The sequence below is a fragment of the Oryx dammah genome, unplaced genomic scaffold (assembly GCF_014754425.2).
Source record: "Oryx dammah isolate SB20612 unplaced genomic scaffold, SCBI_Odam_1.1 HiC_scaffold_10, whole genome shotgun sequence".
Lineage (NCBI taxonomy): Eukaryota > Metazoa > Chordata > Mammalia > Artiodactyla > Bovidae > Oryx > Oryx dammah.
In genome coordinates this window covers 6,025,199-6,037,273 of record NW_024070194.1, presented here as the reverse complement: position 1 = coordinate 6,037,273, position 12,075 = coordinate 6,025,199, and the positions used below count along the sequence as shown (strand labels likewise).

At 43.2% G+C, this 12,075-nt stretch overlaps 1 protein-coding gene, 1 long non-coding RNA gene and 3 other non-coding genes across 5 annotated transcripts in view; 4 read left to right on the top strand and 1 right to left on the bottom strand.

Annotated features, from left to right (window-relative positions):
* ZNFX1 (zinc finger NFX1-type containing 1) overlaps nucleotides 1–8,990 on the bottom strand; it is a 26,461-nt gene extending 17,471 nt beyond the window's left edge. The window contains exons 1-3 of the mRNA XM_040248112.1: nucleotides 8,753–8,990; nucleotides 6,627–6,782; nucleotides 997–2,808 (exon numbers count right to left, since the gene is read on the bottom strand). Of these exons, the coding sequence (XP_040104046.1) occupies nucleotides 997–2,808; nucleotides 6,627–6,687 (1,873 nt within the window). The 5' untranslated portion in view covers nucleotides 6,688–6,782; nucleotides 8,753–8,990. The remainder of the gene's footprint in view (nucleotides 1–996; nucleotides 2,809–6,626; nucleotides 6,783–8,752) is intronic.
* Nucleotides 8,896–12,075, top strand: LOC120869099. The gene is made up of 5 exons (XR_005722424.1): nucleotides 8,896–9,514; nucleotides 9,798–9,906; nucleotides 10,738–10,802; nucleotides 11,110–11,186; nucleotides 11,859–12,075. It is a non-coding gene; the product is annotated as an uncharacterized LOC120869099 (long non-coding RNA).
* Nucleotides 9,634–9,725, top strand: LOC120869605. Its single transcript, XR_005722575.1, has one exon. It is a non-coding gene; the product is annotated as a small nucleolar SNORD12/SNORD106 (small nucleolar RNA).
* On the top strand, nucleotides 10,570–10,660 carry LOC120869607. Its single transcript, XR_005722577.1, has one exon. It is a non-coding gene; the product is annotated as a small nucleolar SNORD12/SNORD106 (small nucleolar RNA).
* LOC120869606 lies at nucleotides 10,881–10,972 on the top strand. The gene has a single exon (XR_005722576.1). It is a non-coding gene; the product is annotated as a small nucleolar SNORD12/SNORD106 (small nucleolar RNA).

Sequence of the window (12,075 nt, the reverse complement as noted above, 5' to 3'; positions counted from 1 at the left end):
GTCGCTCAGGGTTGGACACGACTGAGCGACTTCACTTTCACTTTTCACTTTCATGCATTGGAGAAGGAAATGGCAACCCACTCCAGTGTTCTTGCCTGGAGAATCCCAGGGACGGGGGAGCCTGGTGGGCTGCCGTCTATGGGGCTGCACAGACGACTGAAGTGACTTAGCAGCATATATATATATATATATAAATATAGCATAATCTCATTTTTGTTATATAAAAAATAGGAAAAGTATGCATGTATGTATGCAAACATATAAATACATTCAGAGACACAAAGATGTATCAGTTTTAATTTTGGAAAACATCTGGATGATGTACATCAAACTGCTAATAGTAGCTATCATTCCAGAGAAGGATTAGAATGGCACACAGGGTCGGGGAGGAGGTAGGTAGGTATATTTCCAAGAGAAACAGGTACAATGAGGTAGATGACAGAGCCAGGAGCTGGCTTCTAAACTGCCTGAGTCTCAGGTCTGTCAATTGCCATCTGTGTGAGCATCAACATATCATTCAACTCCTTTTTGCCTTAGTTTTTTCATCTATTACATGGAATGGCTTCTACCTCACAGCCTTGCAATGAGTTAACATATGCAAAAAATATAAGATAGTATTTGGCACACAGGGTATTTATAGTTGATACTATTTAATTTAAATTTACATAAAATCAAGCAAATCAATACAGCCTTTGATGGAGCAGACAGAAGTCAGGCATCTCCCTAAGTCTGACCCCTTAGAAGTCTTTTCTAACCTTGTGATTTTGATCTATTACCATGTATACCAATGAGTCCTCACTGGAAAATCACTATGAGCAGTTGCTTTTTTTTAATTAAAAAAAATTTTTACCTATTTTTTGAGCAGCTACTTTTTAAACAAGTTTGATGCCCATTTCAGGGGAATGTCTTAAATTGAGACATTCTAGAAACCTAGAGTCAAAGCCACCCTTGCCTATCTCATAGGGCAGATGTGTGCTGTGAAAAATTTTATCTTACCTGTTCCAGGAGGTCCTTGAATAATAGCCAGTTCTCTTGTGAGAGCAAACTGCAAGGCTTCCATCTGGGAGTCATCCAGCCTCAGGGCTTCTTTTGAGGGCCACTGGGAGGGGTCTAAGACATTAACGCTGGGACATCTCAAGCCCTCGGCGTTCCTCAGAGGTTCCCAAGTGGCTGAGGGATTCTTTATTAACGGAGTGAAATCATATCTGCCCCCCATGAGCAAGTACCTTGGCTCCCTCACATCAGAGTTACACTCCACGATGTTCCTCTGGAAGGGGACATCTTCCTCTTGGACTTCCTGGAGTCCTTCCAGGACGTGCCTATAGGCCTCAAAGTAGGCGGTTGTCTCCACCATGAGGAAAGAGTCAGAGGGCTGGACGTCTGCGAGCAGCTGTTGGCTCTGCTCATTGAAAGAGAGCTGGACAATTCCTCGGCAGAGATCTTCCTGCTCCCGGTTAGACACAGTAGCAAAAAGAAACGTCTCAAAGTTGTCCTTGGACATGCACACTAAGGACCCATAGAGCAATCGCTTGGAGTTCTGCCAGCGGACAAACTTCAGTGGTTTTGTGTCAAATTGCACCTTGTAGACAATACCTGTCGATGAACACATGGGGGTGATAATCCTGGTATCAAAGTAGATTCGGATGTCATCAAACTTTCTCTTCCTCAGGCCTTGGTCTTCAAAGCTTTGGAGAAGTTCCAAAATGCCCTCTCGTAGGGGTCTGACAAAATCCTCTCGTAGGAGTCTGAAGTGGGTATCTAGATAGATAGCAGTGCTGTCATATTTTCCAGAAATAATGTTGGGGCGAAGGAACGGCCTCTCATCCAAGTGCACTTCATTGTAAGTGGGGTAAATGGGCATGGTCCGGTAGCTCTCAACATGGTCTTCTGCCTTGGGCTGCACAAGAGTGTAGGTGTCTACTCTTAAAGTGCCCTCTCGCCTCCTTTCCTGCAGATGTCCAATGATGGTCTGGACCTTTTCCAGGTTCTTCTCTGTCTCCTCTTTTATGTTAACACCAGAGGCCCTCAAAGCATTAAGAGAAGCTGGCAAGAGAGAAATGAGCATGGACGTTTCCTGCACAGAGCTGGCAGGGAAGACACTTACAAGGTCCTGGAGGAGGGAGATGATATCGCTAATGTGTTCTGGATACCGGTTTCGAACTTCAGGGAGGGGTTCAGTGATCATCCCTACCACATAAGCTGGCAAGCAGACTTTGAGGAATTTGGAATTCTTCAACATGCCCAGGACATGGAGAACACTGTGGCGGTCCATTCTGGAACTGCAAGCCTTCCGAACAACCTGGCAGATGAGCTCAAGCAAGTCGGACTTCATAAAAGAATGAGATAAGAGTTCCTTCAGTCCCGAACACGTGGCAAGGGTGATGACCACCTCAGAGGAGTCTTTCTGCAGAAGACTTTCCAGGAACTTGTAGCCCAGTTTCTTCACCTGCTGTGGCTGTTCTGCAGGTTTTTGTTGGGGGGTCCGCCACTGCTGGAAGTTTTCATCAGATCGTGGTGGGGGTCTGCGGTTCCTTCCCTCCTGGTTGCCATTTCTCCTCCTGTTATCATTTTCCTGACCATGTCTTTGGCCTCTAGGCTCGTCATTGGTATGCCCTTCCTGATTCCTCCTTCCCTGATGTGGGTTCCTGCCCATGGGCCCAAACCTCTCTTCTCTTTGCCAATGAGGAAAAGGATGGTTGTTGGCCCTGGGATGCCTTCCGGGCTGGCTGGCTCCTCCTCTGAGAGCATTGGCTGGTGGGTTATTGGCCTGATTTCTAGCTCTTGGTGGTAATTCTCCATCCATAGGTCCTAAACACATGGGAATTTGGGGCAAACATAAAAATCAAGATGCAAGAAAATCCAATAGTACAACAATATGAACATACTTTTATTTTCCAAAACAACTGAGGAGCTTAGGTTTTATTTGGAGAGAAAAAAGGTTTCCTACCAAGTCATGTAATACATATAAAATAGATTACTATGCTTGCTGTATACATTATGAAAATACTGTTTTTTCAGAGGGTACAAAAAGGAAAAAGGCAATAAACATTTGTTGAGTACCTCATACATGACAGAAATAATTACTCATTTAATCTTCATAAGCTGGGATTATTTCAGGGGCTCAAAGAGATCATCTCATTTTCTCAGCCTCTTGCCAATACCAAACAATAGTGAAAGCATGAGTTTCATAGCCAAACAGACCTGATTCAAATCTTGATCTAGGGACTTTCCTACTGTACAACCTTGGCTAAGTTGTATAATTTCTCTAAGCCTCACTATCTGGGTTGCTGTAAAGATTAAATGTTTATAAGATGCTTAGTATACTATCTGACATATAAAGAGCTCTCATTAAATGTTAGTTATTACTAGCAGAAATACTAATCTTTTTTATTGGGAAAACTCTATTGATTTCTAGGGCCATAGTTTCTGTCTCTAAACAATTAGGTCACAGGCAACAGAGGCATCAAGTAGGGTAAAAGTATACAGGGAAATATATATTTGAACTTTGCTCAGTATCAGATGGCAAAGGGGAAGGTAGGACTTCCTTTCCCAAGATGTTTTTGAGCCAAATAATAGATAGTGAAGGAAACTGAAAAACAAAACTCAAGTTCTGTTTCAGGTCTGAAAAATGAAACTCAAACTTTGATTCAGGAAACTGAAGAGTGAAACTCAAACTGTGATTCAGAAACCTGAAAAATGAAACTTAACTCTTCCTCCTTTCTGCAGCACGAGTTCATCTACATAGTACTTCTCTATTCCCAATCCTCAGACAAGGAGGTCTGCAGAAGAGCAGAGATGCTCAGCAGACACAGGAAAGCTAACATCATCCTGTGGATGAAGCTGAACGTGTCTTTCTTGATCTGCCACACATTTCATAAGTGACCCTGGCCAATTTACCCAAGCCCATTTTCTTTCACTTTCCTTTCCTCTAAAACTGAGTCTGGAGCTGACCCAATTTAGCAGAATGACTTCGAGAGTTTAAAAACAAATAAACAAAATAAGACTGTATGCAATGATTTGATGATAACAAATGTTATGAAAGTTTCAAATGAATATCATATTCAAGACGACTGTGCCATTTCATGCCGTCAGATCCAAAAAAATCTACTAATGTACATATTTCCTTGTAACTGTTGCTTTTACATTTACTTTTCAAACTCCCAAGATATCATTAAATTTAGTCCTACTTTTAATACTGGTAAAAAGTCCTACTTTTAATGCTGGTCTGATTAGAAGACAATGTTTGGAAGAATGGAAAATTGTATTATTTCTCAACCTTTCAACATTCACATAGTTCATAAAATAATATTCTACAGTTCTTCCTCATCTGTTCCACAACTGAAATTCGAAGGATATATTGCAAACTTAGGAAAAGGCAAGGCTCCATTCAGTTTTGTTTTAGACAGTTCTGAGCAAACAGAACAATCATTGCAATAGAGTGATGTTTTTGGAACTAACTTTGCTTTGGTGACTAGGACTCTATACACATACCATAGAACACATGGCTACTAGCTATGTGTAGGTATTAAGCATCTTAAATGTGACTAGTCTGAATTAAGATGTGTAAACTGACACATGGAATTTTGAAGCCTTAACAGAAAAAAAGTTAAAAACCTCATTAAAAGTTTTTATATTGGTAACATCTGAAAATGATAATACTGAATACTTTCAGGGAATAAACACAAGATTGAAATTGCTGAAGTACTACGAACACTAATTAGAAAAGGCAGGTGACTCATGTTCTTCACAACATTATTTACAATAGCCAAGATATGGAAGCAGCCTGAGTAAATTAATAAAGATGATGTGGGGTGTACACACACACACACAATGGACTATAACTCAGCTATAAAAAGAATTAAATCTTACAGTTTTTAACAACATGGGTGGACCTAGAGGGTATTATGGTAAATGAAATAAGGCAGAGAAAGACAAATACTCTATGACTTTACTTATATGTGGAACTTTAAAAAAACAAAAGAAATGAACAAACACACAAAAAAGAAACAAAATTATAGATACAGAGAATAAACAGGTGATTACCAGCGGGGAGGGAAGTAGGGGAAGAAGAGAAGTAGGTGAGGCAGATTAAGAGGTACAAACTCCCAGTTATAAGATTAATAAATAGTAGAGAAATAATGTACAACACAATATATGTAGGAGAGTAAATCCTAAGATTTACCCTAAAAATCCTAATTTTTTCCTTTATCACAAGGAAAAAACTTTTTTCTATTTCTTTGATTTTGTCTCTATATGAGATGATGGATGTTCACTAAACTTATTCTGGTAATAATTTCATGATAATATATTTAAGTCAAATTATTATGCTATATACCTTAAACTTACACAGTGCTATATGTCAATTATATTTCCATAAAATTAGAAGGAAAAAACTCCAAGAAAAGAACTATAATAATAAAATATATTCAATTATAATCAAATGATATTATTTGGATACACTGGCTTAAATAAGACAAACATCAAATTCTATTAAATGATTATTTAGTATTAAGTTTTTAAATTTCATGTCACCTGTTTTTTGTTTTTAATGATGCTACTAGAACATAAAAAATTATGTTTTTGTCTTGCATTATGTTTCTACTGGATAATGCTGCTCTAAACCAGTTATTGCCATTTCTAATACCTCATCTCTACCTTTGCTAAAGTGAACTGTACCATTTTAGCAGCTCTCTTAAGGAAAGGGGGAGGGCTGTCTAGTCTCAAAGTCACTCATGCTGTAACTAAGGAATAAATCATTCTTGGTTTTTTTTACTTTGCTGCTCGGCCTGCAAGATCTTAGTTCCACAACCAGGGACTAACCCTGGCCATTGCAGGAAAGTACAAAGTCCTGGAGAAGGAAATGGCAACCCACTCCAGTATTCTTGCCTGGAGAATCCCATGGACAGAGGAGCCTGGTGGGCTACAGTCCGTGGGTTTGCAAAGAGCTGGACATGACTGAGCGACTTCACTTCACTTCACTTCACCAAGTCCTAACCACTGGACCTCCAGGGAATTCTCAAGAATCAACCATTCTTTACTTGAGAGATGCAGTCAATTTTGGTGGGCCTGCTCATCCATAAGGAACTTGATTTCCTTCCCATTATAGATTTTCTTCAACTTATGTTAGGTTATTTTCTGATAAGCCCACTATAAGTTCAAAACATTAAGTTAAAAAGGCACTAAATACACCTAATCTATCAAACATCATAGCTTAGCCAAGCCTACCTTTAATGTGCTCAGAACATTAACAATAGCCTATAGTTGGGCAAACTCATCTAACACAATGCCTGTTTTATAACAAAGTATTGAATATTTCATGTCATTTACTGAATAATGTACTGAAAGAATAAAATGGTTGTCTGGATACAAGTGGTTTTGAGTGTATTAATTGCTTGCTCTTCGGACAGCAAGGCTGACTGGGAGCAGAAGCTTACTGCCGCTGCCCAGCATCACGAGAGAGCATCTTACCACACACATATTGCTAGCCCAGGAAAAGTTCAAAATTCAAGTCTGAAGCACAGCTTCTACTGAATGCATATGGCTTTTGGACTATCTTGTAAAGTCAAAAATCATAAGTGGAACCAACATCAATCTGGGATCATCTGAGAGTAGAAAATCTTGCTCACCTCTGTGGTTAATACGAGGATTCCTGGGTCCCACCTCTGGACAAGGTCTTCGGTCCTCCATGTCTGAGTCACCTGATGTCCTCCACGGTCACGTTATTTCAGTTGTCTGGAAGTCTGCACGGTTTGACAGTTTTCAGTGCCTTTGAAACACAGCATCTAGCAGAAAAAGAAAAAAACAAACACCCAAATAATATCAGGCTAATCCTTCTGTCTCTATATCTTAATGCTTTGTTAACTAAGACTGAAACACAGATTTTAATCATGTGCACAAGTGTTCAACTCTGTGAATGCCCAATTATGATACAAAATAGGAAATTCACAATTTAGGATCAAATTCCAAAGGATCAAATTCCCCCTTCCCTGCATCCTTGTATTTTCTTGAGGTTAAGCGAGTGTCATCATTTCCCATTCAAAACTCCTGTTTGGTTTATACCTTTAGCCAAGTTACTTAATCAGTTGCTAGGTTTCACTTTCCTCTCCTATAAAGCAAACAAATATTGTTGCCAGGACAGAAAAAAGTACATTTTTATTAACCCCCAAATCATGTATTCACCACTCCACCCAACACTTCTATTATATAATACTCTATAGCTTGCAGTACTCTATAGTTTGTAAATAATAGCAGATATCGCTATACTACTCTCTGGAACAGAGCCAAACTGATTAAGCCCTCCCCTCAGCAGGAGCAAGAATAAAGAAATAACATATTTCAAAAACCAGGAGGCTTAACATCTACTGGATACTGTTTTCTCAGGACCAACTATAAACAGAAATCTGCAGTTCCTTCCTTCTTTCTTCTATCTTGATTTGCAAAGGTAGTCCTACAGGAGTTAAGAGGAAACCCCTTTAAAGGAAACTTCTCCATCCTACTCATACACATCATGTGGGCTGGGGCTGGGGAAAGAGTCGGTAATTGAGAGTTCACAACAAAGGGACCTTTTCCAACTGTCCCTCTCATTGAGTTTTAACACATTCATACTTGGAAACTGTGAACAGATCTGGCATTATATGAGGAGTAGTTTTTATCTTCATAGGAAAAAGGAGTCCCCTTCCTTCCTGCTGGGAATATTTTTTGAATCTCATCTCTCATTTTATCAAACCCAGTTCTCAAGGCACAAATTCAATATTTAGTTTTTCTGTTTAATTATAAAAACTTCTCAGGGAACAATTCCTTCTCTTGTTGAAAAAAAAATACTAAAATAGAAATTCACAAATTTCTGGGATAAAAGATACAGAAGAAAAGAAAGCAGAAAGGCAAGGAAAGGGAGCAGCAGGGAGGAACAGGAAATGCTACCAAAAAAGCAAACTAGAGTGGGTTTCTTTGGGAATCAAAGCCTCAAAGGACAGGAAGAAGAAAATCAGTGACGTTCAAGCCAATGGAAGAGTTAAATCAGAGAAGAATGTAATTTACCAGAGTGGAATGAAAAATGTTAGAGGAAGTCTCCAGGCTCCTGAGAGAGTAGAAGAAAGGATGGAGAAGTCCCTGACACCCAGGGCCTCAGCAGGTCCTGATGGAGCTATTATAGGGTCAAGGGACAGCCAGGGCTGGGTGGGACTACGAAGAAGGTGCCTGGCAAGGCTGAAACCTGGAGCGGCTGGAGAGGTTGGGGAGACTGCAAGAGGTTTGGGGTTCTCAAGAGGAGGGCGGAACTGAGCTCAGCTGGGGGTTGCCTGCTGAAGCGCCGGGGGCAGGGAGGGGGGCGCCTGGAAATAGGGATGGGGAGTCTAGGTGCGGAGGGTGCTTCTAGAAGAAGGGAGATGAGTGAGGAGATGGAAGGTGAGGATGAAGGAGGGGCTGTGGCAGAAAGTGAGGACGGAGGTGTGGGGGACAGAGGGGAATTAGATGATGAGGATGTAGGCGGAGGAGGTGATGGAGACGCTGAGGAGGGTGAGAGGGACGCTGGCAAGAGGGGACAGGGGCTCAGGTGGATGATGGGGGCACTGAGGGGGTGACGAGCGCGGAGATGGGTGATGGAGGTCCCCAGAGAATGATAGGGGTGCTGAGGCGGGTGATGGGGACGCGGGGGCTGAGGGGATGGCGGAGCAGGGGAAGGGCAGCCCGGGCGCCGAGTGGCAGCGGGCGAGACCAAGTGTGGGACAGGGGCGCGGGGCAGGGGATCGCTCACCGGGCTCCGGCGAGTCCTCTCTCCGCCGCCGCCGCCGCCGACTGGCACTCGGACTCGGGCCCAGGCAGGTTCGCGGCCCCGCCCGGCGCCGCGCACTTTCGGTTTCCCGGCCTCTCAGACACGGGGCGGGGCGAGGGGCCGGCCGGCAGGAAGACGGGGGGAGGAGGAGGAGGTGGCCAGGGCGCCGAGCGAGGGGGCCAGGCCCTGGCACAGCCGGCACCCCCGCCCTGAGGCCCGTCAGGGGCGGGCGGATGCGCGGGCGTCGCCTCAGCTACCCCAGGCGCCTGGGCAGGAGGGCTCGGGAGGGCGCCGCTGAAGGGAGGGGACTGCGGGGGGCGGGTTAACAGCACCCAAGGCCGTTGTAGGCTTCAGCCGTCCCCAAAGGAGCGGGGACCCGGCGCAAGGCTCGGTGCCTGTGAAGCGCAACATGGCGACAAGGCCGACGGCACCCGGAGGCCTAGTAGGTACAGAGAAGGGGCGAGGCTAAAGCGGCCTGGACGACCATTAGACCTCTTACGTCTGGGCGGCGCGGAGACTACATTTCCCAGAGGGCCTCGCGCGGCGCGGGCTGGGCGGGGGCGGGGAAAAGGAAGCGCCTCGGAGCCAGTGCGCAGGCGTGAGAGTCCCCGCTGGCTACTTAAGGGAGGCTCGCTCGCTGTTCTTCCTTTCGCGTCTGCGGCGCTCTCTCTTCGTTGTGGTCTGCTGTCTGTTCCTCATCCGATGTCGTCTCAACCCTGGAATCAGAATTTGCTACTGTACGTGGTGAGTAGAAACCTCGCTTTTTGCAGTCGCCTCTGCTGGTGGTTGCCTCTCCTCTGACTGAATAGGTTTAAGCGTCGTTTGGGAGATGAATGAGAGCTGAAGAAACCTAGGGTTCCTCGGCCGGTGTAAATGATGAACTCACTTTTTTCCCCATCAGATCGACCATGTTGATGTCTTTGAATACTTGCCAGTTAATTCTGATAACACCGGCCTCAAAAGGCGGTGCCCTGTTCTCGTCTGACTGGAAAGATGGCGACTGACGACCTTTCTTTGTTGGTTGCAGATTTGCGTGATCAGACGCTACAGAATGAATCTTGGCGGAGGGGTCCCTGCTGGGGCTCCAGGGGAACCACGTGTCGACAGGCACAACCTTCAGCTCCCTGACGTCTGGAGTAAGCACGTTTTTCTTTCTTTTTTTTTTTTTTTTTTTGGCCTGTTGCAGGAATTTGTGCTCTGAGGAACCTCTTGGTTTGCTAGGCCGCCTTGCAGGGGAACAAAAGAGACTAAGGGTAACTAATAAGCATATTTTAGTTACTCGGTTTTCTTGAGGTATTCTGGATTCGTTTTATTATAATTCACAAAAATACAGATATTAGACACATTTCAAACTAGGATAAGTGAATCGGTGTTAAATTTTGAATGCTCCTTATGCCACATCCTCAGATGCCCGTTCCTTCCCTTTTTTAGTAATAAACAGCTTTTTGTACTTAAATTTCCAAATGGGTGCATACTGTGATTCATTGCTTTTTTAAAGAAGGCCAAATGTTCATTTTGACCATGTTAGTCTAATTTCCAAAGGTTTAAGTTTTAAAACAGTCCAAAAATGCCACCCTAATGCTGGGATCTCTGAAATGAAGATTTCCTTAGACTTTGCTGTGTTAGAAGTGATGACATGTTGCCTTCAAGTATGATGATATCCTGACACAGTCAAAACGCTGCAATCATTTAAGTAAAAGCCAACCATTTTCCCACAGCTCTTGCCAGCCATGCTGGTCTCTATCAAATGTTAAGTACAGAAAGCCAGGTGTTCGCCTTGTAGAGTTCAAGAGCTTCCTGCTGGCATTAATGATGACTGAACTTTTTTCCCCGACAGATCGACCATGTTGATCTAACTTCTCTAAGCCAGTTTCTGTCTGATATGCCAACTTGAGCAGCTCTTCTGTCCCCCCACTGCTTTTGCATCTAGCTGACTTACAGGTCATGTTTCGATGTTTTCATCTCAGGCTCACTGTTGGCAGCAAACAGGCATTGAATGGACCATGATGGATCCAGGATTGGGAGAGAATTTGTAAGTCATATCTATTTAACTGCTTTTCTTTTGAAGGGGTTATCCTCCTACGTTCTACTTTTCTGTGACCCAAGTATGGCCATTGCAGCTGATGACTTAACTTTTTTCCCCATCAGATCGACCCTGTTGATCCAACTGAACTATTAGCCAGTTTTGTCTGATGCGTTGGCCTCAAAGATAACTCCTATTTGTTTTCTGTTTACCATTGACTTTCTGTGGGTTTTTTTTTTTAGTGGGAATTGGGCTATGATTTCCTTCCCGGCATCATTCAACTCATTGATCTTTGCTTCCTCTTACTTTCCTACAGGACCAGAGCCCTGTGTACATCAGGGCCTACATAGGTTGATGGCTGCCTGATTTCATTTTGGTTCAGTTCTGTAATAGGTAAGATTTTTGTAAATTTTTGTCCCGTAGGTGTTAACCCCTTGGTAAAATAACTGAGTGTGTTGCGGGTAGACAAGTGTTGGGTTTGCCCACTTGGGAGTGACTTGGGGACCAGTTGCAAGTTGGGTTCCAAGTTACCTTTTGAGTTCCAAATGGCTTGTAATTCATTATGAAAGATTGAATTCTTAACACTTGGATGCCAACCTCAGTACATTACTCCATGTGCCTCTTAAACATGTCGGACAGACTCTTCTGTCCAGTGGCAAAGGAGTCTGGGTTTGATCCCCTGGTCAGAGAACTAGGTCCTATGTGCATCAACTAACTATACTGCCTTGCATCATCACAGTGAGCAGATAAAGGAGATAGTTTTTTACCTTCTGCCTAAATATAACACTTTGTATGCCTGCTTATCCACTTTACCTTCAGATGCCTCCATTTGTCCCTAAAATATCTTTTGCATTTATTTCATGCAGAATGTTGAGTAGAATCAATATTTGGCATATCAGGAACAATATTGACTTTGATGGGCAGGCCCCAGGTTGGAAGCCTCCTCCTTGGTCTGGTAATTAACTGTACCTCATCCTAGTTCCTGAAGTCTGGATACTCCGACATCCCAAACAGCCATTTGCATCCTAATGAAGTACTGATTGTGATGTATCTTTTCTTTTTAAGGAATTTCATCTGTGGAGTCGGAATGCAAGGCCTCTTGAGAAAGATGTACATTTACTTCTGAGAAAGCATGAAGATTTGGGTTGTTGTGTAACCTGAGTGTCCAGAGGTAAAAAGCTTGTGGCTGTTTTGAAAAATGAAGTGTTACATTAAATTTTGGTTATTAAGGTTTTCACTTTGTAGCCTTCTGTCTGGAGAAATAAAATCCCTTAAATGAAAA